Source organism: Fulmarus glacialis, unplaced genomic scaffold, assembly GCF_000690835.1.
Source record: "Fulmarus glacialis isolate BGI_N327 unplaced genomic scaffold, ASM69083v1 scaffold15309, whole genome shotgun sequence".
Lineage (NCBI taxonomy): Eukaryota > Metazoa > Chordata > Aves > Procellariiformes > Procellariidae > Fulmarus > Fulmarus glacialis.
Genome location: NW_009232735.1, coordinates 2,746 through 25,884, shown reverse-complemented (window position 1 = coordinate 25,884; position 23,139 = coordinate 2,746). Strand labels below are relative to the sequence as shown.

Here is a 23,139-nt window from a genome sequence, read left to right as displayed (position 1 = left end):
AGCTCTGGTGTCAGTACACAGCTTGGGCCAGGGAGCAGGGAGTGATCAGAAGCCATTAAGACAGCAGAGGCTTAGCGGAGGGGAATGGTCTAGGTGCTAAAAAGCAAGAGGGTTGAAGTGGAACAAGGACCCCCACAGGGAGAAATGGCTAACCTGAAAGACGAGCCAGGGAAGAGACCCTTGTGCAGCTCTACAGCACGGAGAAAACTGACAAAGACCAGCACCCTAATCAGATACTGCCCCCCACCTATACATGGCAGAGAAACCCAGCCCAGCCAGCGCCCTGCCCGTGTGAGGAGGCTGACCAGGTGAGGAGGGAATTTAACCCCCTGGGCTTGGCAGATGCAGGCTCTGGTGGCCACTCACCCAGCGCAGGCTGCCGGCAGGCCCAGGCCAGTTCCTTGCTCAAGTCACAGGAGGGATATTTCAATACAAGGCATTCAGGAGAGCAGACTGCAGAAGCAAAAGCGACCCTGGTTACTGTGCCTGCTCCAGGGCCCCCGGCAGCTCCAGCGTGAGGAGCAGCAGAGGAAAGGGGATATTTACACTGGGTCCCTTCCAGGATTTGCAAGCACTTTCCCACCATGAGCAGTAGCAGCTTCCTGAACACCCTCCAAATCTGCTCCCTGCAGGCACTGAACTGGAGCAGGCTTTTATCCCTGCCTGCAGGGGATGCACCAGTCTCTATTTTGCTAAAAAAGGAAACATTATTTCAAGAATTCACTTTAAAAAAAAAAAAAAAACAAAACAAAAAACAAACCACCCACCAAACAAACTCCAGCCAGAACACGGACACTTGCAGCAATCCCTGCTCTCCCCCTGGAGAGAAGCGAAGCTACCCCAGCACTGCTCTTCCCGCTACTGGGCAGGGAATGGTCCTTGCTCTGCAGGGCTGGAACACGCCATCCTCCCCAGGGAGCCGGGGCTGCGCGTGGGGCCAAAGCCACTTGCCCTGGCACAGGGGCACTACCTGTTCCAAGTTGCCACCCTTGGGCTCGTTTGTCCCAGGAGAAATTAGCTGGGTTTGCCCTTCCTCTAGGGGGATAGAAGCGAGGCCAGTGTCAGCTGCAGATACAGTCAGAGCACCGAGTCTCCCCCATACCGAAGCCTACACAGAGCGGGGTTTTTAGGGGCTGCACTGGGCTCTCTCAGCCTCCAAGCTCCTCCCAGGTTGTCCAGAAAGCCTTGCCTCTTAAAACAAACGCTGCGGCAAATACACCTCTCTCCACACTGTCCATCCCAGGAGATTACTCCTCCACAGCACATCAGCCCTGCTAACTTACTCTAGCAGAGATCACAGGTGACAGCACATCAGCCCTGCTAACTTACTCTAAACTTACTAAAGCAGAGATCACAGGTAAATTAGGAGCTGCGTATCTTTACCTCCAAAACATTTATTTGGTTACTGCTGTTCAGGCTGAAACAATTCATATCCTGGCCAAACAGGGAAGACCCCTACTCTTGGAAGAGGGAGACTAAGCAGCCTTGTAGCCTCCATAGGGCAAAGTCCCTCAGTATCTGGAAAAGATCAGACCCAGCCCTCTCCTAGAACATCTCTTGCTCCAGCCTTAGCAATGCTCAGTTTCTCGCTCACTGTTCCCACCCACATGTTGGTGTGCCTCCTCCAAGCCAGCTGGCTGGACCTGCGCTGCCCCGCAGAGTTGTCCATGTTCGCACCCATCCCCATTCCAAAGCTTAGCAAAAAGAGCAATTTCCATGATTCCTGCAGCAGATGTCACTTATTTTGATTACAACTGGGGCACTGACCTTTGGTCAGTGTTTAAAGGCAGGCTAAAATATTATGAAAAAGCAAATTCTATTTATCACCTTAAGTAGCTTCTTAAAAATTAGTTTTGCTTGGTCCAAAAGATCTGTCCCTGTGGCCAGATGCAGCACGGAGGACTGGCCTGGGCACGCAGGGAACAAGGTATAAAGATATAACACACGGGTGAAGTAAGGCTAGAAGCTCCCTACCAACACCCTGCCGGGCCCAGGCTAAGGAGAGGGATCTCTTTTAGCTCAGGTAACAGGAATGCTGCAACCCAAACCCTAACAATATTGCAGCTGCTTTGGGAAGGTGCCAGGCCCACCCCGCTCTGAGCCTGCCTTGCGGACAACCTGATCTCTCCCGCCGTGCCCAGGGCATACAGGATGCATCTGACCAGGCTTCCATGGTAGGATGGAAAGAAGGTATGAACCGAGGAGGAGATGGGGCAAAGGCCCTTGGCATGGAATAGCTGTTCCCTCACAGCTTTGGCACATGAGTGCTCAGCACCATCCAGGCCTGGTGCACTCCAGGGTGAGGGTTAGCCCCAGTCCCTAGATCTTCCCTCAAGGCCATGCTCTCTGTCACACTGTGCGGGGGAAAGTTCTGCTCAAAAAGTCAACCAGCCAAGGCAGTCTGTGCCAGTCAGCACAGATACACATGCCTGACGGAGAAAGAGGTCTTGTGCTGCTGCCACAGGGAAAGGCAGTGATCCTCCTAGTGTTCAGCAGTTCAGTGCCACCAGGGCACTCGCTCCTCGCCATTCAGACTCACCAGCTGTCAAAGGGCCCCAGCCAGCACCCCTGGCACAGCCAGGTCTGGCATGAACCTTCCCAGCCGGGCTGGAAATGCTGCTGGAGGGACAAACACGCCTGAGCTGGGTAACTGTGGGAGGCACCTCACCCATTACACCCCAGTAAACACTGAATAGTATCTGGAGTGGGTGACCCCAGAGGGGTTTGGGCTAAATTCAGCTTCCTTCTATTGGAGCCTGACAGGTAATACAGCCCATGTGCCGTGAGCCCGTCCTTCACTTGCCTGCCGAAAGCATGGGGTCTAGAGTGGTGTTTGCAAGCGTAGGACATGCTGCTACCTGAAGCACAAGGGCTGCCTGGCTCCCTTCCCTGCTTCAGGTGCCTCTTCAGCGCTGAGAGACGGCACTCGCAGCAAGAACATCTCTGCCACAAAACCCAGCAAGCCTGCCCTAGCCCAGACAGCCCAGCTGAGGCAAGGGGGGGGGTGAGCTGGGGCTATTGGGAGCTTAAACAAAAAAGATCTTTTCTGAGGAAGGGACCAGAAGGGCAGAAAAACTGCATGTGAGGGAAGGAGGAAAGGAAGGCAGGTCATCTGATAGGGCAGCAGACTGGTGATGAGCCCTGGAGGAGCTGCACAGACTGGCAAGTGGGTTAGGACTCCATTCTCCGCAGCTGGGAGACCCGCTCCCCTCCCCATCCGGAGCAGCAGGTCTCCTGCTCGCTTACTTACACACTTTCTCCACCATCTCCACAGCCCTCGCTCTGCTCATCACCCAGAGGATCAATGGTCCCTTTGCACTGGAGACAGCTTGGTCACAGCTCCAAGACAAGGTGGGAAAGAAGGTGGGAAGGTGGGCACAGTGTGCTGGTGTGGGCTGGCCTGGATTCAGGCCTCCACACCCTCAAAGAGCTCCTTCTGGTGGTCCAGCAGGAACTTGGTAAAGGTATTGATGGGGTTGATGGCTTTTAGGGTGATGGCTACATCTTTGGCCCACAGCAGATTTGGGCCAAACACAACTGCCAGGTTGGTGTTTGTCATCTTGTTTCTGTCACTGTGAGCAGAGACCTATGTGGGAAGGAAAGAGACAATTGTAAATCCTACAGAACAATACAGCAGCTGCCCTCTACCCTCCCCAAAGCCGACAAACTCCCAAGGGCAAATGGGAGGAGAGAAGCTGGAAGCCCAATGCCAGAAGATGGCTGGGGGAAACACACATGACATCCAGCATTCAGGAGGCAAGGAGCAGTATCTTGCCATTTGCCACTACGGCTTAACCACCAGGCCATATCATGACAATAAGACCACAAGCACTGTCAGCCAATATCTTTACAGTCCAGATCACTACTCAAACCAAAATGATCTTCCCTCTTGCTACAATAGCCTTGCAGTGGCTTCCCTAGCACAGACAGTTCTGTAGGACAGATCCGAGACCCCTCTTCTAGTCTAATCTTCTACTCAGTTATTTTGCAGTTGTACCTCCACCCTGGGGAGGTTTCAGCCTCCCTGGTACAGACCACACAGGCTTAATGCCTGCCTGCACCTCTCAGCGTTATGAGAAGCAACTGCTTAGGCTAGTTCATCATGTTCTTGTTATACAGAGATCAAGAATGATCATAAGGTAAAGAAAGGTAATTTCCTAGCTTGAGACTCATCTCCTCTCAAAGGAAAAGAGGGAGCAGGCAGTCAAAAAGCTGATGCAAGGCACTGGCAACTGAACTAGAATATGACTGCCCACCTTTGGAGCAGCTCACCTGCACCAGAAAGGCTGTCAATAAATGGAGCACTTGGTAGTTTTCTTCTGGCAGAGTCTGGAGTGTTTTGCGAACAACATCCACACGATTCATCTCCTCCACACCTAAAAATGAAGAGAGATAGGACAAGCAGGTCCATGAGGAATCCTCAGCACCCACCCTGATGAAAGCCCCGTTTGTAGTCACAGGGTATTCCATGCAGGACTGCCCCCCCCCAACATATCTTTGTGCCCTTGGCCAGTGCAACATTCAGGGAGTAGCACGCTCTTGTTACAACTCACTCTGGAAGCTGACAACATGGCTGTAGAGGCCAAAAGTGAGGAGGGGCTCAGGTAGCTCCCTCAAGAAGGTCTTGAGAATCACAGCAGGGAGGTGGACATCTTCATACTGCTGGAAATCTACAGGCACACCTGAGAAAGTAGAGCAGAGACTCAGTGCTCACTGGCCAAAGCAGGATCTCCTCCAGACAAAGAATGGGACATGGTGGTCAGAGCCCAGACCTAGGGAAACAGTATTTTAAAGAACACAGAGAGGGTACTGAAGCACCACATCTTTTAGCAGAGTGGAAAAATGTGTCCCAAAAGTATATGCAAAGCACTGCTGAATCCAGCACTACATCTTTAGAAGTCATCAAATGAAACAAATGACCAAGTTTCTTCCTGCTCATCTTCAGTCCCTCCAGTATAACCAGACTAAGATGATCTATCCCACCCCAAGAAACAGGGAAATTTTCAGGAAGAAAAAGGGCAGCGAGGGGAACGTGATAGGAAGGAATATGATTTCCACACAGCAGAAGTATCAGATGCTTCTCCCTTGCAACTCAGGTCATACCCTGATGGGGCCTCACCGAGAGGCCTATCAGAGAAGGAGAGGAGCCATGATGGACTAGTTCCAACACAGTTCCAGTTGGACAGTAGTAGTTAGGGAATGAGACGGGCTCTGCTGAGTTTGGGCACTTACCCGTGTTGTATTTTTGCTGCACCTCCCTGACAACCTGTGTATTTGCTGATCTCCGGAAAATCCCCTCTGTAGCAAGAGCTGTGAAGTGAGAGCAGATGGAGAAGAAAGATCAGCCATGTGAGAGTCTCTAAAAATGCTGGTCTTAACAATCATAAATTCCACTACCAGGCAGAGGATTCAAGGAACATTTTGCTATTCTTATACAAGCGGGAGTATGGACGACTGGAAGAAAGAGGTCTCCTAAGCCCTGCACAATCACTCTTGAAGGCTAACTCACCTAGTTCAGGACTTTATATCTTACTCTAGACTGCTGTTCTTCTTTGTCTTACCATACTCTGGATGGGAACTTGGGTGGAGGAGAGGCCACTGACATGGAATTAAGAGGGGCTGCAGCTTCCCCTGCACACTTACCATGCTCCTGCAAATGAGCAATGGTGTCTCTGACCACCAGAGGAACAGGAGACTGATCAGGGCTCTTCTCCCTGAGGCTGTGGGAAGAGACAAAAGGTTACAAATGACTGGTCCTCCCTGCCCTGCATGCAGCCCCTGAGACTTGAAGTTGCCCACACAAGCTCTTCCACACAGGATCTTGCTATCCCAGTCCCTGGTTCAGCCGTTATTCCAACCTCTCCTCTTCACCCATCATGCTACATCATTCACCGGAGCAAGTATGAGCTCATTCCTACACCTCAGGAATATCTCTCTATCTTCTGTAAAAATCATAGCCTGTAGATGCCAGGGCAAAGGGGTTCCCAGAAGGCAAGGCTGCTAGTTATGAATCAGGTGAAAAGGGTTAAGCTTCCTTTTTCCTTCCTCATAGGAGCAAGGGCAGAAAGAAGCTGACGCATGAGAAATACATACGGGATAAGTTTACCCACCCCACTCCTGTAACGGAAGATATATCAACCCAATGGCTGTCAGGGAAGACCTGGTGATGCCAAGGTGTTCGCTGCCACCCTCACATTCGATTGCCTATACCACTTGATAGCATGGAGCTGTTCACCCCTCTCAGGCTACTAACAAGCTCAGGCACAGCACCACAGGGGTTACATTTGGAAATGTTGTGTTGAAGCTGGGGAATGTGTTCCCAGATTGCTTCAGAGGATCTGTCTGGCCACACAGTACCGGCTCCTCCTCATTCCCCAGGGAGGCAAAAATCACAAAGTTAAAAATACCTTCAACACTTAGCCAGTATCACTAGCCCTTGCCAGTGTCTGTGTTTGCCTGTGTCACCATGCAGGAATGGGGAGTGGGAATCAGTACAAGGGTGGATAGAAGTGCTTTTAAAATAGAATTTATGATATGGAAAAAACTAAGAAACAGATCTGCAGCACTGCTCAATCAAAATAGCACAGCCCTAAAGACACCTCCGTCAGCCTCCTACAGACTTCCTTTGCTTAAAGGAAGTTTCTAGTGGCATAAAGCCGTCCCCTTGGCCCTTATTTTGGTCCTCTCTTAGTGACCCTTAGCTGCAGAAACAATCTCATTCTAATTTAGATACAATCTAGCCAGGAATCAAGAGGGTGGAGCTGAACTGAGTCAGTCAGGATCTGGACATGAGCGCAGAGTTCCTCAGAAGAATGATTAAAGCTTTGTAGGAAGTCTGAACTGCAAGAAATTTTACAGCCACTTTTGCTGCTTTTCAGTTATAAATACAGTGACCTCATATCAAGCAAGTCAGGGCAAAAGCAACACAATCCAGAGATACTCACTGCTGGAGCGAGACTCCGAACTGCTGGTTTGGCAGTGGTGGGCGCGGGGGTGTTGGCTTCTGGGGCACTTGTGAAGGTTTCTGCAGGGATCTCAGATATTCGTCGTATCTGTGGCAAAACACAGACTAGTAAAAAGCCACTCCACCTCCCAGAAAGAGCATGAACCCAGCACTGCACGTGACCCACTGCACACCCACTGGTAACAGCTCTAGCCTAGCATGGTTGATGCCACCTACGCAAAAACAGGACAGGTACACTCTGGAGCACAGGGGCAACAAGAACAAACATCTGGTTGCCAGAAAAAAGCAGGGAGAAAGGAATATCTATCTGGAATCGGGTGCTGGAGTAGCTGGGGATGACAGACAGCGTGGGCAGAGGCCAGGACAGCACTGCTTGTGATGAGACAGTTGCATGTGTGTGTGAGGGATAGTGAATCAATCTGGTAGGACTGAGATTGTGGCAACCTTGGGAAGCCCTAAAGACAAGCTGAACTCTGCAGAGTGAGCAAAGCAGGTGCCCAGATGCAGCAGATGTGCGCCAGGAGCTCCAAGTCAGTGTTAAGGTCAGCAGCCTGCAGAAAAGCCCCTGAGGGTGAGCGGGAGAGGCAGGATTGGTGCTCCACTGGAGGAGGATTTTTAACTCAAGGACAGAACTGGGCACTGGGGCCAAGGACACACAGGAAGGAACCTGGAGAGAAATAATAGTCTTCAAGGCAATTTGTCACCACTCCTCCAAAACCACTGCCTGAGTGGAACAATCTCTTCTTCCCCTTGCCAGAAAAGTCCCCTCTCACAGAGCCCTAAGCAAATGGGAGACAGGCAGCATTCTCACTTCAGCACTTGGCTTGGGATCCCCAACTGTTCCAGCTTCACGTACTCCTCCAGCTCACTAAGGAAGTTCACATAAAAAATCTTTCGTCCAAACTTAAAGCTGAAAAACAAGAGAAAAGGAGGTATATGAGGAATCAGGAAATTGAGTATCAGAACAGACTTCTTACAGGCAAGGAGAGCAGGGGTCTGCAAGAGACATCAATGGGGCAAAGGGGCAGGTGTGGCTAAGCAGCAGAGATGTCGCCCACAAAGCTCTCCAACTCCATATATTTTACCAGGAGATGCCAAGACTTTCCAAGTCACATTAGAAGTCCTAGCAGCAGCAGCAGGCTCCCCAAAACGCTGGATTTCTCCTTCCTAAGTTCAGCAGCAGACTGGAGAAAGTTTTGGTTTCAATTATTTTACAGAGTTAGGATTTCAGCGTCAACACAACGAATTAAGTATGATTTGGACAGATGCTCTCACTTCATTTTTCATTATTAGCAGAGCCTGCAACACTTTACTTCTGCTTGGCTGGATAGAAAGGAAGCAGCACAGAGCTGCAAACCCTGTAGGTTCCCAAAGCGGTACTTCTTGTGTCTGAATATTTCTGAGCTCCGAAACAGGAGGAGATAGCATAGGGTGAGAGACTCCAGGGTAGGCTCGGCAGCCTGGGCTCATCTTGTGCCCCACCGAAAATGCCCCATTATTCCCCTGCAGCGTGAGGATGTGGATGAGCCTCCTATAATGCTTCCTACCTGATCAGAGGCTTGAAGAGGATCAGCAGGGTCTTGATGAACATGGTTGGATGCACAATATACAAGGCTTTAATGTTCTTCTTGTACCTGCCAAGAGAAGCTAAGTAAGGATGAGCTGCACTTTAAGCAGAGGAACCTTTCCACAAGATTAAGGCACCCTGAATGATCCATTCCCTTTGCACTGAGCCTCACCACTCCCCACTACCTACGGCCTCTGCTCTCCCATGCTTCGTAGCTGTGTCAGGCCACTCAGCAGCCTAAGGGCACGCTGTACTGAATTCCAAGATTCACTGAGAAGCAGTCAGCAGCCTTGCCAGGAAGCAACAATTATACCATGGGGCTGACACACTTGCACTGGGTCCTGGTTTTGCTGCTTGCCTGTTGGCCTAAAGGGTGTAACTACAGAAGGAGCTGTTTATCCCATGATTCAGCCTGCATTAAACAACAACTCACCTCCATAAACAGCAGAAATAAGTGATAGTAAATTATGATCACCAAGCTACATGGGGGGCCTGGGGAAGATCTTCTATGTTAGGCTACAGAACAGCACGTTACATCCTTGCTGGCTGCAGTCTTACTCACTTGCGATCAAATTCCCTGTAGGCATCCCGCAGCCAGCTCAGGGATGGCTTGTTCTCGCTGGTCAGGCCATGGTGCAGGTACACCAGTGTGTAATCACTCTCCACATACTGGTCCAGTGTGAATTTCAGGTACCTGAGAACAGACAACTGCTGAACTCACTTCATGCTCTGGCACAGAGAGGCTCTTCCTCCCTTTGGGACTCATTTTTGTGTGCCATAACAGAGGATTTGCATCCCCAGCAATGGAGGTAAGCACTTTGGGAGGACATGTCCAGCTAAGGAAGCTACTGCAGATAGATCTGGCCCCAGGAATCCAGCACCTGGGAATTATGCCAAGCTTAAGAAGTTAACAGCAGCCTCCTAAGACACTACTCACCCCAGCAGTTTCACATGATCAAGTTGATGACTTGGGGGCATCCGGCAGGCACTGAACAAAATTACTTTCCTTCCATATTTGTCATCACCTGCAGATGAAATGCCAGAGATTACAGGGAGCTTAAGGACTACATCGTGGTCTTGGCAGCAAGGGATAAACAGAGAATGGGAAACCGCCATAACAAGGCAGAAGTCTGGATTGCCACAGCTGCCAGGAAAGCTAAACCTGATTTTCAGCAGAGTTACCACGGGCCTAGTATGGAAGCAGAAACCTGAACACCAAGGGCCTGCCAAGTCAACAATGCGAATGGAGAAAAGAGTCCATGCTCCAGCCCTGAAAGAAGAGGAAGGATTGGAAGCCGGGATGCCTGAGGACACATGGGGATGGAGGCCTCAAGTACAGAGCAGAGTGCTCAGAGTATTAATCCTGCACTGCCGCCCCTGGGCACTGCTCCTGATGCACTTGTGCCACAGGGGAAACTGCCCCTCATAGGCACAATAAACAGTCCTTCCGTCCTGCACGCAGTCACAGACTAACTGCCTGTGGTCTGGTGCATTTGTTCCTTGCTTCACCTGAGGCTTAGTCCTGCACACAGAATAAAGCCATTTCATACCCTGGAAACCAAGAAATTCCTAGAAACAGGGCAGTCCCAGCCACATCCCAGAAATAAGAAGCAAGCGTCATCATAAGCCTCTTCTACAGATGGACCAAGTAGGGCTGCTGGATTCTCCAGGGGGATTGCAGAACAAGAGTTCACTGCTTCCTAGATTTTCCATCCACAGAGATATTTTTCCAACCTGAGCTGGAAGGAGCTGCAAAGTGTGGCACAACAAAGCATTCTATGTAAAAACCCAGCAGAAAACAGTCCCCATCACACTGGAGCCAAATAACCCATAAAGCACCCTCATCTTGGGGAGGACACTCCCAGCCACCACCTGAGGTTTCAGAGACAACAAGCCAAGTTTTCCCCAAAGCAAGTCTTCATACGTCAGTGGACTTCTGCCAGCAGAGACCTCAGCCCCATGAACAAAACCCGAGCAGACGGCATGGACGAGCTCAGCAGACATGCTACGGGAATTGAGAGATTTAGATAAGTGAGAACCAAGTCGCAAATCTTTTGGACATACGGAGTTTGAGGGAAAGTCTCGTTCTCTCCCAGACACAACACCCAATCCATTTCCATAAGGATGACTTGCTTTTTAGCACCAGTGGAGATGAAATGGTTCCTTTAGTGTGAAGGGTTAAAGTCCTCCCTTCTTTCTTGCGACTCACCCTGCTCCGAGAGCTATGTTTTCTTGTCAAGCAGAAAGAGCATGGAGCAGTGGAAGGGGCTACTGAGGTTATACTCAACAACACCCTCCTTCCTCCCCTACGGCACAACCATCTCATACAGCCCACAGCACAGAAAAGCAGCAAGGATCACCACTTATGCAGGACAGCCCTGCAATACATCATTCTTCTTGAAATAAGTCCTTTTCCCCACATTGATTTACAATATTCAGAGCATGCAGCCAGCTTCTCACCTTTGCGTGGGCTCTGGCCCTCAACTACCACTTGGTTACACTTGCCGTACAGCAACTGATATCTCAAACTGAACCCCGCAACAGCAAACCTGAGGTTTCTGGGAACGCTGCCTGTTAGCAACAGATGACCACTTGGTGCTGCAAATGGCAGCCGGAGAACTCACATACACCGGCCATGACATTAAGATGCCGCTAACCCTGTTTTACCCCCATCCTGGCCAGAACAGATTCTCTTGCTACTTGTTCACTTATATTTTTCCCCTCGCAAGTCCCATTTTCAAGTCACTCACCAGACAACACAAGAGACAGAATTTACTGATGCACACAAGCCAGAACCTCTACAAAAGCTAGGGACACTGAGGCAGCGCTAGGTACAGACCAGGAAAGGGGCGGCGTAGGCCATCACATTGACATACACATGCGGAGGTAAGGGGCAATTAGGGAGGATGCATGACCCAGAATGCAGGACTAGGAGAGAGTGATGCAAGGCTTATCTGGAACAACCAGATACAGTCACAGCCAGGCCACAAGACCAACATCACATTGCATATCCCATGGTAGCCCACTCTCTGCCTAGCCCAGAGTTTCTTGGTAGCTTGCTATGAGTTTTAGGGCTGGGTCTAATGCACATAAGCTGTCTATAAAACAAAGGTGCAGGCTTTAAAGTCCTGGGCAGGGAATATGGCATATTGTGACTCTTACCAGTGGTCTTGAGCCACTTGTATGTCTCCATCTGGAAGACAAAGGGTCCTGCTTGCACAGAGCAGCAAGAAGATCGAAGCATCTGAGAATCTGTTGAGTTTTGTACCGATGAAAGAGAATGGTCAGAAAGACTACAGATCTTTGCAGATCGTAGCTCTGTGCTAAAGTCAGAATAGGTGCTATCTTCAGTTAACTGAGAGGCTGCATTTCACACCAGAGTGGATGGTCTGAGGGCCAGAAGCAGATTGCAAGCCTGATCAAGGCAGGCCTTGGTTGTGAAGAACTGCAGTACAGCACCATGTTTGTGCGATGTTGTGGGTGGCCACACGCTCAGCTCAGGCTCCTGGGCACTGATTTCCAGACCTGACAAGTCACAAGTCAGGAACCACACAGCTTAAACACCTTCCTCTGGAATGACATGAAAGCCTATGGCAGGCCCCATGCAAAGTCCAGAATCTCATTCCTTACGTAGCCTTGGTGAAAAGGTCTGGGATCGCTGGTAAAGAAAAAATGGACAATCCATGATTCTGCCAAAGGGGAGATAGCATGTTTCCCCTGGAAAATTTCCGGGGCCAAGTACACGAAAAGCCAACAGTCCCCTGGATGACTGAGAAAAGGAGTGGCCCATTTTGCCTTCCAAATCAGAATGAATTTATTCATGAGACCTACACAAGAACCAGCATGCCCATTACTGAGTTTTGGGTTTCGTGCCAGTTTCATCACACTGAGCTCAGCCTGTCAACAAAGACACTTGCAAAACAACCAACTGCCAATCTTGTTTCCACCTGACATATATCAGATCAGTCTGGTTCCTCCAGACATGACAAAATTCAGCATCAAAGCTGAACAATCAGTTGTTCCAATTTATAAACAAGAACCTAAAGCCCATTCCATGCATTCTTGGCTGTCGGAGGAAACTGCCTGCAGGTGGCCTCTCTGCCTCCGACCGAACAGATTCTTATCGCGTTTGATCTTTCCCAGATGCTCCATCCCTTCTACTGTTTGCTTTCCCGTTCGCAATATTAATCTTACATATCTAGATTTTCACCCCTTATTTGCAATTGCAAATAGCTAAAGTTTCTATTGAACACAACTATAGACCATGAAGTAATCACTCAGCTTCTCAGGCTGTCTTCTACCTCTCCCAGATGAGGAATGCTCAATAGTTAACAACAAACCAACAAAGAAGCAATTATATACCATCAGTACTCACAGAGCACCCCAACAATGTGCATACCTTTGTGAGTAAGTTCATACACAAAAAAAATATTTTCAGTCTACACTGGAATTAAACTACCCCCCTATAAGATGCAAATCAGATTTTTTTTTTTAACAACAAAGAGCAAGACAGTGGCCAATACGCAAAGCCTCTCCAGTCAAGACAGCTGCTCATCTAAAGAGATACTAACTTGTAGCACTGATGGACATGCTAATTCTCCTGAACATTGTTATGGTGCTTTTAAGGCCCAAACTCAGTTTCTCCTCTCACGTGAAGAGCGGCATTTCCAGTGCGCTTCTGAGACAAAGGGCAAGGAACATCACTGCTGTGGTTCCAAGCCCTCAGTGCAGGACCGTATGCCTAAAAGGGCTGAAGTTTAAATACTGAGGCTAATGTTTCGGATTGAAACCTGCAGCAATACGAACGTATCAAAGCAGAAATTCATATCAAGGTAGCAGTACTGTCCTGAGAAAAGACTCTCTATTAAATGAATCTGTACAGCCAACACAGAAAATACATGCTTGACTTGCAAATCCTCCTATGTATTATTTTTCCTGAAATATATCCGTTAGCCTTTATGCCATGATTGGAGGCTGTCATACAGCTCACTGGCAGCGTAACTGCAGTCCAGGGACCCTGCTCATTCCTATCTTCCTCAGGTATCCTCAGCTGAGGGCCCACCTTGATGAAAGATTCAAATGGGAATAACCTGGTACTTTGATACTGAAAGAATGCAGACGGATAAAACTTGCCACCAAAAGCTAGTGTTATTGGTAAAACAGCAAAGCTAACAGAGTTCAGGGTCAAGGAGAGGACACCACTACATAATTCTGGAACATTACTACACAAGTTTCCCAAAGCTGAGGATGTTTATCAGAGCCACTATCAGTAAAAAACTTTTCTAATGTAGTTTCAGGTTCCTGCCAAGTTTATGACACACTTTGGCAGTGTTTAAGTATAGTAGATGTTAGCTGTCTATTGAATTCCAAAGTGGATTTAGGCCCTCAGGAAAAGAAGGCAAGTAGCTTAAAGTAGAAGTATTTTACTACGTGACATCTTCCACCTAGATATTCCCAATATCCAAACACTGCCAGAATCATAAAGCCTTACCAAGTGACTACAGCTCTAACTGATACAAAATATACTAGAGGGTCAGATTAAAGAATGCAAAATGGGAGGATGCCTGAGAGCATGGCAAATGGGGGAGAAGAGCCTACGTAATGAGGCAGCGAGGATCAGCACTTCCATGGACTGTGCAAAGGTCTTGGCCTGCTGTTCAGAAACAGCAGAAAGAATTTCACACCAAAAGAGGTTTTCATCTACATTGAGAAGTGTGAGAGCACCGGCAGCCAAATTCTTAAGGCTTGGGACTGAAGTCCAGAGAATATTAACAAATGCTCAGCAAGCACAGAGCAGTCTAGAACAGCCTCAGGCTAGAATGAGGAACAAGTTACCAAAATACAACATCTCCGCAGCCAAATGGAGAAGAAATAGATAACAGTTGCTTTCAGCTGGAGAATCCAGTTTAAGCGCCAGCTGCTTAGCATGTCAGCACAGCAGCAGATCACATGAATGAATAGGAAGCAATCCTAGGATGAACTTCCAAAGCACCCATGACGAGGTAAATCTGAGTTCAAACTGAACTGGTCCAAGCAGGCCACCACCATGACAGAAGAGGAACAGGATTTACACTGAGACCCAAGAGCCCCAAAGTGCCCAAAGTAAAGCCCACACGCCAAATTTGGCTCAGATGATTCTGCTGTGCCTGAGGAAGAGGTGCAGCCCTCAGATGACAATTTTGTGCAGCCTTTGGACTCCTGAAAAGTTGGCAGTGCAGCCTAAGCTGAGCAAAGTTTGGGCTCCCCTGAGACAGTCCAGCTACAGGCCACGATCATGCTAAAGGAATACCATGATCTACAGTATCAAATGTTAGTGCCACAAAAAATCTACCTACCTGGTTGGGCCCCATCAAGTGCACCCTGGTCTGGAGGAACAGAAACAAAGTTATAGCAAGCCAAGCTTCGCACCCTTTCCCAGAAAGTAATCTTGAATATAAAGTGTCTCAGTCTAGCCAGATTGCTGCTGGGATGCATTTAAGTCGCTGTCTTGCAGCAGTCAAGCTCCTTCTATTTCATCTTTCCCCCGTGCTCTTCTCCAAAGCAACCTTATCTAACAACTAGAGATGGTAACAGCAACCCATGATTCCCGAATCTCTTTCTTGAATTTGCAACTAATTCTGTATAATCATAGTCAAATTTCTGGCCCTTACCGTTACACTTCCCCTACTACCAAAATGGCAACTGCCATACTGCCACTTTTAAAAGGGCTAAACGCAACTAATTCTGAATGTCAAGGTCCTTTGAACAACTTTGGAAGTGTATAAAGAATGGCATCATACCGTATAAATAACACACCCAACAGGCTGTTTTGCAAGAAGCTAAATTTCACTAATAAGCTGAAGATGGGGACAATTTAGATCTTCAACACACCCATAGGTTTTTAAAAATAAATTTAGTAGATTCTGAATTAAAAAAAAAAAAACCTGCCAATGAGAAAAAAGAAAAAGGTTTCTCTGGGCAGGGAGGGTCTATGAAGGCATTTATTGCCATGCCCAGCCCCTTCCCATCACTGCCACAGCTATATACACAACAGACCCACATGGGCCTATCAAGACAGGAGCCTGAGCAAAGCAGGACTCTAGAAAGAAACTTCCATTCCCTTGATCTCCCTTAGAAACTCTCCATTCCCTTGATCTTGCACGTCAAAACATGGTGCACAAGCTGGGCTTGCTTTGGATGGGCCCAATCCTACAGAGGCAACTCATCATTCCATACCATACAAATACTCTTTTTTTTAAAAAAAAAAAAAAAAAGAAAAGAAAAAAGGAAGTCAAAGCCAGAAGCTACATCCAAAACCAGCAGAAATGCAGGCACCCTGCATCGATGCAGCCAATAATAATGTACCACACTGGAAGGGAAAAGGACCCTTGTTCTCAGAGGCCTTTGCTGCGCTCACTAGCCACCAAAGACACACCGCAACATGCTTTCAACGCAAGTTTTGTCTGCAACTTCTACCCTTGCCTGCTTAGTGAAAGAACAGCTACTGGTGCTCCAAGATTGATTTTACCTCCCCATGTCAATCACCGACAGCAACAGCAAATCACCAGCACTCGTTACAACTTTGGCACCTGCAGCCAACAAAGCCACAATGCTTTTCAGTGAGTTTGGTACCAGACTCAGCATTGACAAAAGATTCACTGTTGAAACTGCAGTTTCCATCTAGTAACACGCAAGAAGGTACGCCCCCAGCTCTCCACCTTGCTTTCCCACTTCAATCGCAGGTCTTATGCACACTAGCATCACGCCTTCTCTGCGAGGGCAGTCCTGCAGACTGCCAATTAATGGTGTGAGGCAGCAGATTTCCCACAAAAAACTAGCAGAAACATGCTCTGAGCTTCAGCAAAGTTTTGAAGCCACTGGGCAGGGACTACATAGCTGAAGTAAATAGTGATGGCCACTCTCCTGACAACTGCTACACCAACTTCTAGCCTCCACAGCAGCTGAAAATTCATACGCCAATCATATGTTAAGCCCCAGTTTTCTTACCCCAAAAGGAAGAAAGCCAGTTACTGTGTAAAATGGGAATGCTGGCGTACCTCATAGCTATAGGTTTGCACCTCATAGCCATAGGACTGGGCAGAAGAACGAGGAAAGAACACATTGCCAGAGAGCTGTCAAGAGCCCTGCTCTTCCCACACAGTCCCAGGTTTCCAGTAGGCACTGCCATCTCAAGAGACCTCCTTCAGGCTGTTATTAACTATCTGCCATATTCTTGCAATTTAGCCTCTGCTGAAATTCAAGGCCAAGATTATGTCCCCCTAGTCGGCCTCAACCCCAAAGGAGATGGAAGCAGCACCTTTGCCATATAAGAATTACCAGGAGGATACTCTTAAACATAACAGAAATTTGGGATAGTTCCTCAACAGCCTTTAAGCAGAAGCCCGCGTTTCCTCCGAACGCTATGCGACGTGAGCAAGGAAAAAACCCACACTTTGCGGAAGTGGTTTGTGCGGTGAAATCGAGCTGCCTCTGCTCCACCTTCTAGCCATGTGTAAAGACAAATTTCTCTGCTATAATACTCACAAAAGGAGGAACTTGGAGTCAAGAAGAGCGCAACCACACAGAGACCTCTCCAGAGCCTGAGTAAAACACTCCAGAAACACACACCTTAAGGCAGGTCTGAAAGGATAGGCAGAACATCATCTCTTCCCTTCAGAAAAGCTTTGAACCCCAGAACCAAAAGAAGGTTTCTCATACTCTGATTCATAACAATGCCACGGTACTCCCTCAGAACTCTGGCCTGGATGCCTTTTGCTGCCATCTTCCCGTCACACACCACCACATGGGACAGCAATGACATGCCTGCTCCCTTCCCCATGGACAGCCTCATCCAGGAAGATCCCAGTCCCCAGAAGAGACAGGAACATAGGGCACAAAGGAGAGTTTCCATGAAACTGCTGCACTATTTTTAAACGAAAAACAAAGCCAAACCCCTTATTTTTCTAGCAAATTCTGCAAAATGTTTTTCAGTATAATTTTCCCTCTTTAGGCCAGATAGCCAGGATATTCAAATCCAGCGTGCCCTGAACTGAATCAGAAATTAAGGTCAGTTAGAAAATGAGTGCGCTAACTTTTTGTCATCAAAACTGGGCTTTTAAGAAGTTATTAACACCATGCACCCATCCCACAAGAATCAATTATTTTTCCAACCACACAGGATAACCCTGGGATCATGGAGTTCAGCCCGAGGATGAGAACCAGCCTTCTGCTTCTGTCTCAAAATAGCATCATCATCCCAGAATATATTTCAGGGAAGGCAGGAACAGAGTTAGCCATATGCTTTCTGCTCTGAAGTGCAGAACAGGGAAGGACATGGAAGAGAAAGCTCATAAATCAGCATAACGGATAAAACCACCCTCAATCTGCTGCCATTTGCTAATATTTACAAGAGAACCGGGGTGGAGCTATTTTGTTTCAGGCTCAGCGTGGTGAGCGTTCATTGCACCTGAAGGTGCTGACAAGCACAACTTGTCAGTAGAGCCAGATCCAAACAGTTTTGTATTATTCCTCCAGTGAGATTTTGGTTCTCCAGGCTACTTCTAATAGGATTTTTCCAGACTTTCCCAGATTGTTTGCCTCCGACAACAGCCCAGAGAACATTACCCTGTCTGATTCTCCAAACAGTTAACGTTACTAGTTATTGACCAAGAAAACTGAACAAACAACTTCACCCCAGAGCCCAGATTACTCTCAGGGCTCTTTGATCAACTTCATAAATCCTGCTTCCAGGAGATGAGACACCAGCAAGTCTCAAAATTATGGAGCAGCAAATCCACTATCTGGAGCTGTGCTACTAGCTCTTCCAACTAGTAAGAAAGGCATTGCACCACGTTCTGTGTGTGGGACCATCATAGGCTTTCAGATAAATCAGCTACTGGTGAAAATTAGCCAGGAGCAGCCAACAACAGAAGCTTCTCTGAGCTGCTTCTGCACTATACAGAGACACGTCAGGGACAGAGAGCTCACTAGAAACACAAATTTAAACCATAACGGGGAAGAGACCTCTTTCAGAATGCAGGCATACGTCCCAGTCAGCCATCATACCACCCCGAAATCCTTTCAGGAAGTTAGATAATTCTTCATTTGCTATCCTAGACAACGTGTTAAATGACTGCATTCCAACAGCCACTGAGACACACCTCCATTGGAGTCATACTCCATTCAGAGAGCTTGGGGAAAAAAAAATCATGTTACCTCAGAACAGAAATCCCGCAGAAAAACTGGTGCTTACGTCAGGAGGCAGCACACAAAGTATATCCTTGGTTTGGGCTGACATTCCAGTCTTATCAATGTCTCTGATCTAAACTCTCTGCTAAGCACTTTGTCTGAAGCTTTGTCTGAAGTGAACAACAGTATCATTTAACTCACCAGCTCCCAGAGTCCAGAAACACCAGTTACCTCTGCCATTCACATTCCAAATATTCTAGCTATTATCACTGAAATGGCGGAGTCCACACATCTGTCCCTTCCCAGTTTCAGCAGTAGGGAGACCAGAGGCAGACCTCTATAAACCCCAGTCCTGAAACTCCAGCCCCATGCAAAAGAAGGTTAGTAACACATTTGCAAATGAAAGCACTTGTGGCAAATCTACAAGACATAACGGCCCAAATGCTAAACACCTGGCCTGTCAACCGGAGCAGCCAGAGGCACACAGGAGACAAAGGACAACAAAGTTTTGAGTTTGCCATTACCATTTTGTTCCCCAAAAGATTTAACATGAGCGGTTAGGAGAAAGAAAGCTTATTCTAGAAGACAGCCCAGAAAAGAATGATGTCAGGACAACTCTTACCAAGGTAAGTGCCTGAGAATCTTCCCTCTGTGGTCAAACCCTGCTGCAGAACAACCCTGAATCAGGAGGACTCCAGCTTGTGCCTCTGCTTCACTGCAAATTCACATGTGGGGCAGGGACCAAGGCACAGAGAAATGGCAATAGGAGGGGTAGCAGGTGGCTACAGATAATCAAGGAGGAAGTGTGAATCAAGTCGTAACAGGTTGAAGAGGCGCTTTTTTTTTTTTAAACAAGGAACGCAAGACAAACTGGGATTACCCTTCCCTCAGACTTACCATAGCAACCTAAAAACTACCCCCAAAACTCTTTCTTACGGAGGTCCCATCAGTAAATCGCCACGGGTTAGTGTAATTAAAATAATACGGATAAGACAACCACACAGAGAAAATCTGAATGCTTGTGACCCTGAATGATCAGGTCTTTCCTTGGGCCTATTCCCCCTATTTCAGATTTCTGCAAATGCTGTTTCTGGACAGGATGGCAAGCTCTGGACATTCAGATATAAAAGAGCTGCCAGACCTACTGTGGATTACTCAGTCAGCAGAGGACCTTGCAGCTGTACTGCGTAACTAGGTAACTTCTGTGGCATTATCATGCAAAAACCACATCTTGTGCTCAGGATATAACCAGGGGCCACATCCAAAACAATTCAGCAAAAGCAACCAAGTCCTGCTAACAATATAATCAAGACAGTAAGAGCCAAGAAGAAAGGCAAGTTTAACTGAGGTCAATGGAAAATCACACATATTGCAAACATTCAAGAAGTTTGATGCTCCTTCTTTTTACGATGCCAGCTGTCATTGCCACTTGGGCCTGGCATATAGCAGATGTCCCCACAACCCCATTAGAAAGACCCTTCCTCGGCCCAGCTGCAAAGACACCAAAGGGGAAAACAGAAAGAACACTACCTGCTACTTCCACAATGTGGTGCCTGGCAATATCATAGTAGGGATCATCCCACCGCAGGTGAGTGACGGGCTCAGGGGAGCCTTTGGAGTCCTCTGCACAAAACACAAGGAACAAGCAATTAGAAGAAGGGATCTGGAGCACCTTGGCGAGGGTTACAACAGAGATAGAGGGATAACAAAAAATGGCTCTTCAACATGGGAGGGACTAATGTATGCACCCATCCACCTCGGAAACCCACCTTTGAAATTCTGTGTATTGGGCAAGAGCAACAATGACTTCAGAAGAGACCTGTCAATCCTATGAGGTCCATACCTGTCCCCCTCAAAAACAACTGTTCAGATGTGTCACAAACATTCACAAAGATCAAAACCCAAGGGCACCATCATGGTTTTTTAGAGCAGGAGGATCTTAACATCGTCCCTTGATGGATGGCCGTCCTAAATGCCCTTGAGCCAATTTCCCTGACCTCTTTGGGCAGCAGTCCATAGCAGAGGATTTCAGAGCAACAACTCAGATCTTCAGCCCCACTTCCCACATGGAAGTTCAAGACCCTTCCTTCCACTCAGGAAGGCCAAACTATCCTGTAAGAGACCATAATAGAGGACACTCAAGGACTTACAGCATGTCTGTACTGTCAGCGCCAAAGTGCAGCCAGCCACAGGATTGAGAAGAGTATATTTACATCAGCTGACTCTGAGCTTTTTAGTGCTGTTCAATGGCAGGGCTAATTCACCTGGGTGTGGTGCAAGATTAATGTGTCTGTAAAACTTTCAAATGGAGCTGGGGCTCTCTGTATATGTAGATACGACCACAATGCTGCAGGACAAACAATTCCTTTTTGGCCAAAACCCAGACCCCAAACAAACCCAGACACCACTTACCTGATTTGGGAAAAACAGGGGCTTCATCTGCTGGCCAGCTCTTATCATCTATGGAGGCCAGTTTGAGCTGGCTGAGGGACTGGTTGGTATCATCCAAGTTCAGGTCATCCTGAAGCTCCGAGAGTGGGTCCGTAGCCATGGTCCCCAAATACCGCAGTTTATTTTGCAGCGTCTAGAATGAGGACTGCAGAAATGGCTAGGTGAGACACAGAGATCACAAATTTACCTCTCCATAGAGGCTCTTCCTCTTCTCACTGATTTTCCTCAAATCCTCCCTTATCTTTACTTATCCAGAGATCATACTTCCCCTCCCCCTTAACACAGGCAGGAACTCCCCCTCCTCCTCCAAGCCAGGAGCACCGACATATGTCAGACATATGTCAGATTCTTTCGTGCCAACTGCTATGAAAAGGCCATCAGGAGCCTGTACCAACCCTCTCAGCGAGTCTCTGCTTGACCACAGCTCTGTCTAAAGCAGTTTCTCCCCTGAAACTGGAGCAGCAGCAAGACACTGAGGAAGGCGACAGGCTACACCAGCCCCTGCCCTGATACATTCACTGTACCAGCTCTGAGCTCCCCCTCCCTCCGAAGGGCTGGCACAAAGCCCAGCTGTTTCCACAGTTGGCCCAGTGCTGGAAGCTTTCCCAGGAATCACCCCCCTTTCTCCCCATAAGGGAGGGAGGCCAGAGCTCTCAACAACACTGAAGTGGGTGCTTCAGTGTGCTGGGATCTGAACACAGAAGCGAACAGCTTCTTAAAACAGGATTTTGTAGGCTAAGCTAGTAAGACAGGGAGAACAATACACATACAACCATCATCTCCTTTCAGCATCACCCAGCAAATCCTTTCTCCTCCATGACAGCAAGCAGCAGGGAATCACCTCTTTAACTTAAAGCCATATTGCTAGAATGAGTATTTTTCACCAAGCATGCCATAATACTCAGGAGACCAAGGAATTAAGAGGGTCCAAGAAACAGACAGCTCAGTGTGTTTGCTGTTGCTTGCAAACATTTCTCACTCTCACCTGGAGCAGAAGATACGTCAAACCCAGGATTGAGCTAGCACAGCAAGCAGCACCTCCTAAGGGTACCAGTTCTTAGGGATGACCCCCTAGGAAACAGCTGTTCTCCTCTAACGCCAATGTCCTGGAAATAAGCAAGGAAACACTGGAAAGGACAAGTACGTAGATCTGGATTGCTCACACAGGCCACAGGGACAACAGGCAGCAAGCCAAGAGGAACCGTAGCAAAACAAAACGACACCTTGCACCAGCAAGACTCTCTGTTATGCTGTTTCTCAGACAGGCTTGTGCTCGTTTTGCATTACGAGGAGAGCAAAGGGTTCAAAGGTGATCTGAGGAGGCACAACACCTTTGCGTGGAAAGATTATATTCACAGTAAAGTTATTTCCTTTAGCAGAATGAAGAGGGGCAACGATGTTTTCCATCTTCCGTCCCTAGAGCTTGAATGTGTATATTCATCCAGAGAGGATGATGAAACAGTTACTTGGATGCGAGCACAGAGGACAAAAACTGTGAGAGACTGAGCATCGGAAGGCGTCACGTCCATGCTTGGGGATGCGTTTTGAGAGTACAGGAAATTGATATTCAGCGTTTGTCCCCTCCCCCTGGATCACTCCACGCTTATTACTTCTTGTCCTCCCTTATCCACTACTCCAGTTTACAACCAGTTTTCACCTCTCTGGCGTTCCCAAAGGGCTGCGAGCTATTGCTAAGCAAATGAAATAAGTTTCCCGAAATGTGAAAGAGCAAGACATATATGGGCAGCGGATCACCAAGACAGCACAACAAACACACAGGGTCTGACCACGGCAGCCAAGCAGACACCAAAGCAAAATTACTCCCTGCCCTCCGGTGAGTGCTGCGAGAGCTGTCTGACCTCCTCTCATCTCAAAGAGACGAGGAGCAAGAAATCAGGTTCCCTTGCACTGTGAGCTCATGCTGGAACCACGCAGGAGCAGAGCCAAGGGACAAGGACTCCCCACCCCTTGCAGCTGATCCGATTTCTAT

General features: G+C 48.0%; 1 protein-coding gene across 1 annotated transcript; it reads right to left on the bottom strand.

Moving 5' to 3' along the window:
- Positions 1-3,406: 3,406 nt before the first annotated feature.
- On the bottom strand, positions 3,407-21,578 carry ARHGAP1 (Rho GTPase activating protein 1). Its single transcript, XM_009585047.1, has 13 exons — positions 21,545-21,578; positions 21,111-21,294; positions 20,229-20,321; positions 9,469-9,556; positions 9,094-9,225; positions 8,512-8,598; positions 7,776-7,874; positions 6,945-7,052; positions 5,644-5,720; positions 5,233-5,310; positions 4,554-4,682; positions 4,273-4,376; positions 3,407-3,586 (listed from the first exon to the last, which is right to left on the bottom strand). Exons 2-13 carry the CDS (start codon positions 21,247-21,249, stop codon positions 3,407-3,409), a joined length of 1,314 nt encoding a protein of 437 aa, XP_009583342.1. The 5' UTR covers positions 21,250-21,294; positions 21,545-21,578.
- Between the last annotated feature and the right edge of the window lie 1,561 nt (positions 21,579-23,139).

Bases quoted from the DNA above. Each gene is read 5' to 3' on its own strand.
- ARHGAP1 (XM_009585047.1), bottom strand. From the start codon at position 21,249: ATGGCTACGGACCCACTCTCGGAGCTTCAGGATGACCTGAACTTGGAT. The intron at 8,599-9,093 runs GTGAGTAAGACT...TTCTCTTGGCAG, and splicing joins TACAGGGAATTTGATCGCAA to GTACAAGAAGAACATTAAAG. The intron at 5,721-6,944 runs GTGAGTATCTCT...CTCTTCCCACAG, and splicing joins TTCGGAGTCTCGCTCCAGCA to CCTCAGGGAGAAGAGCCCTG.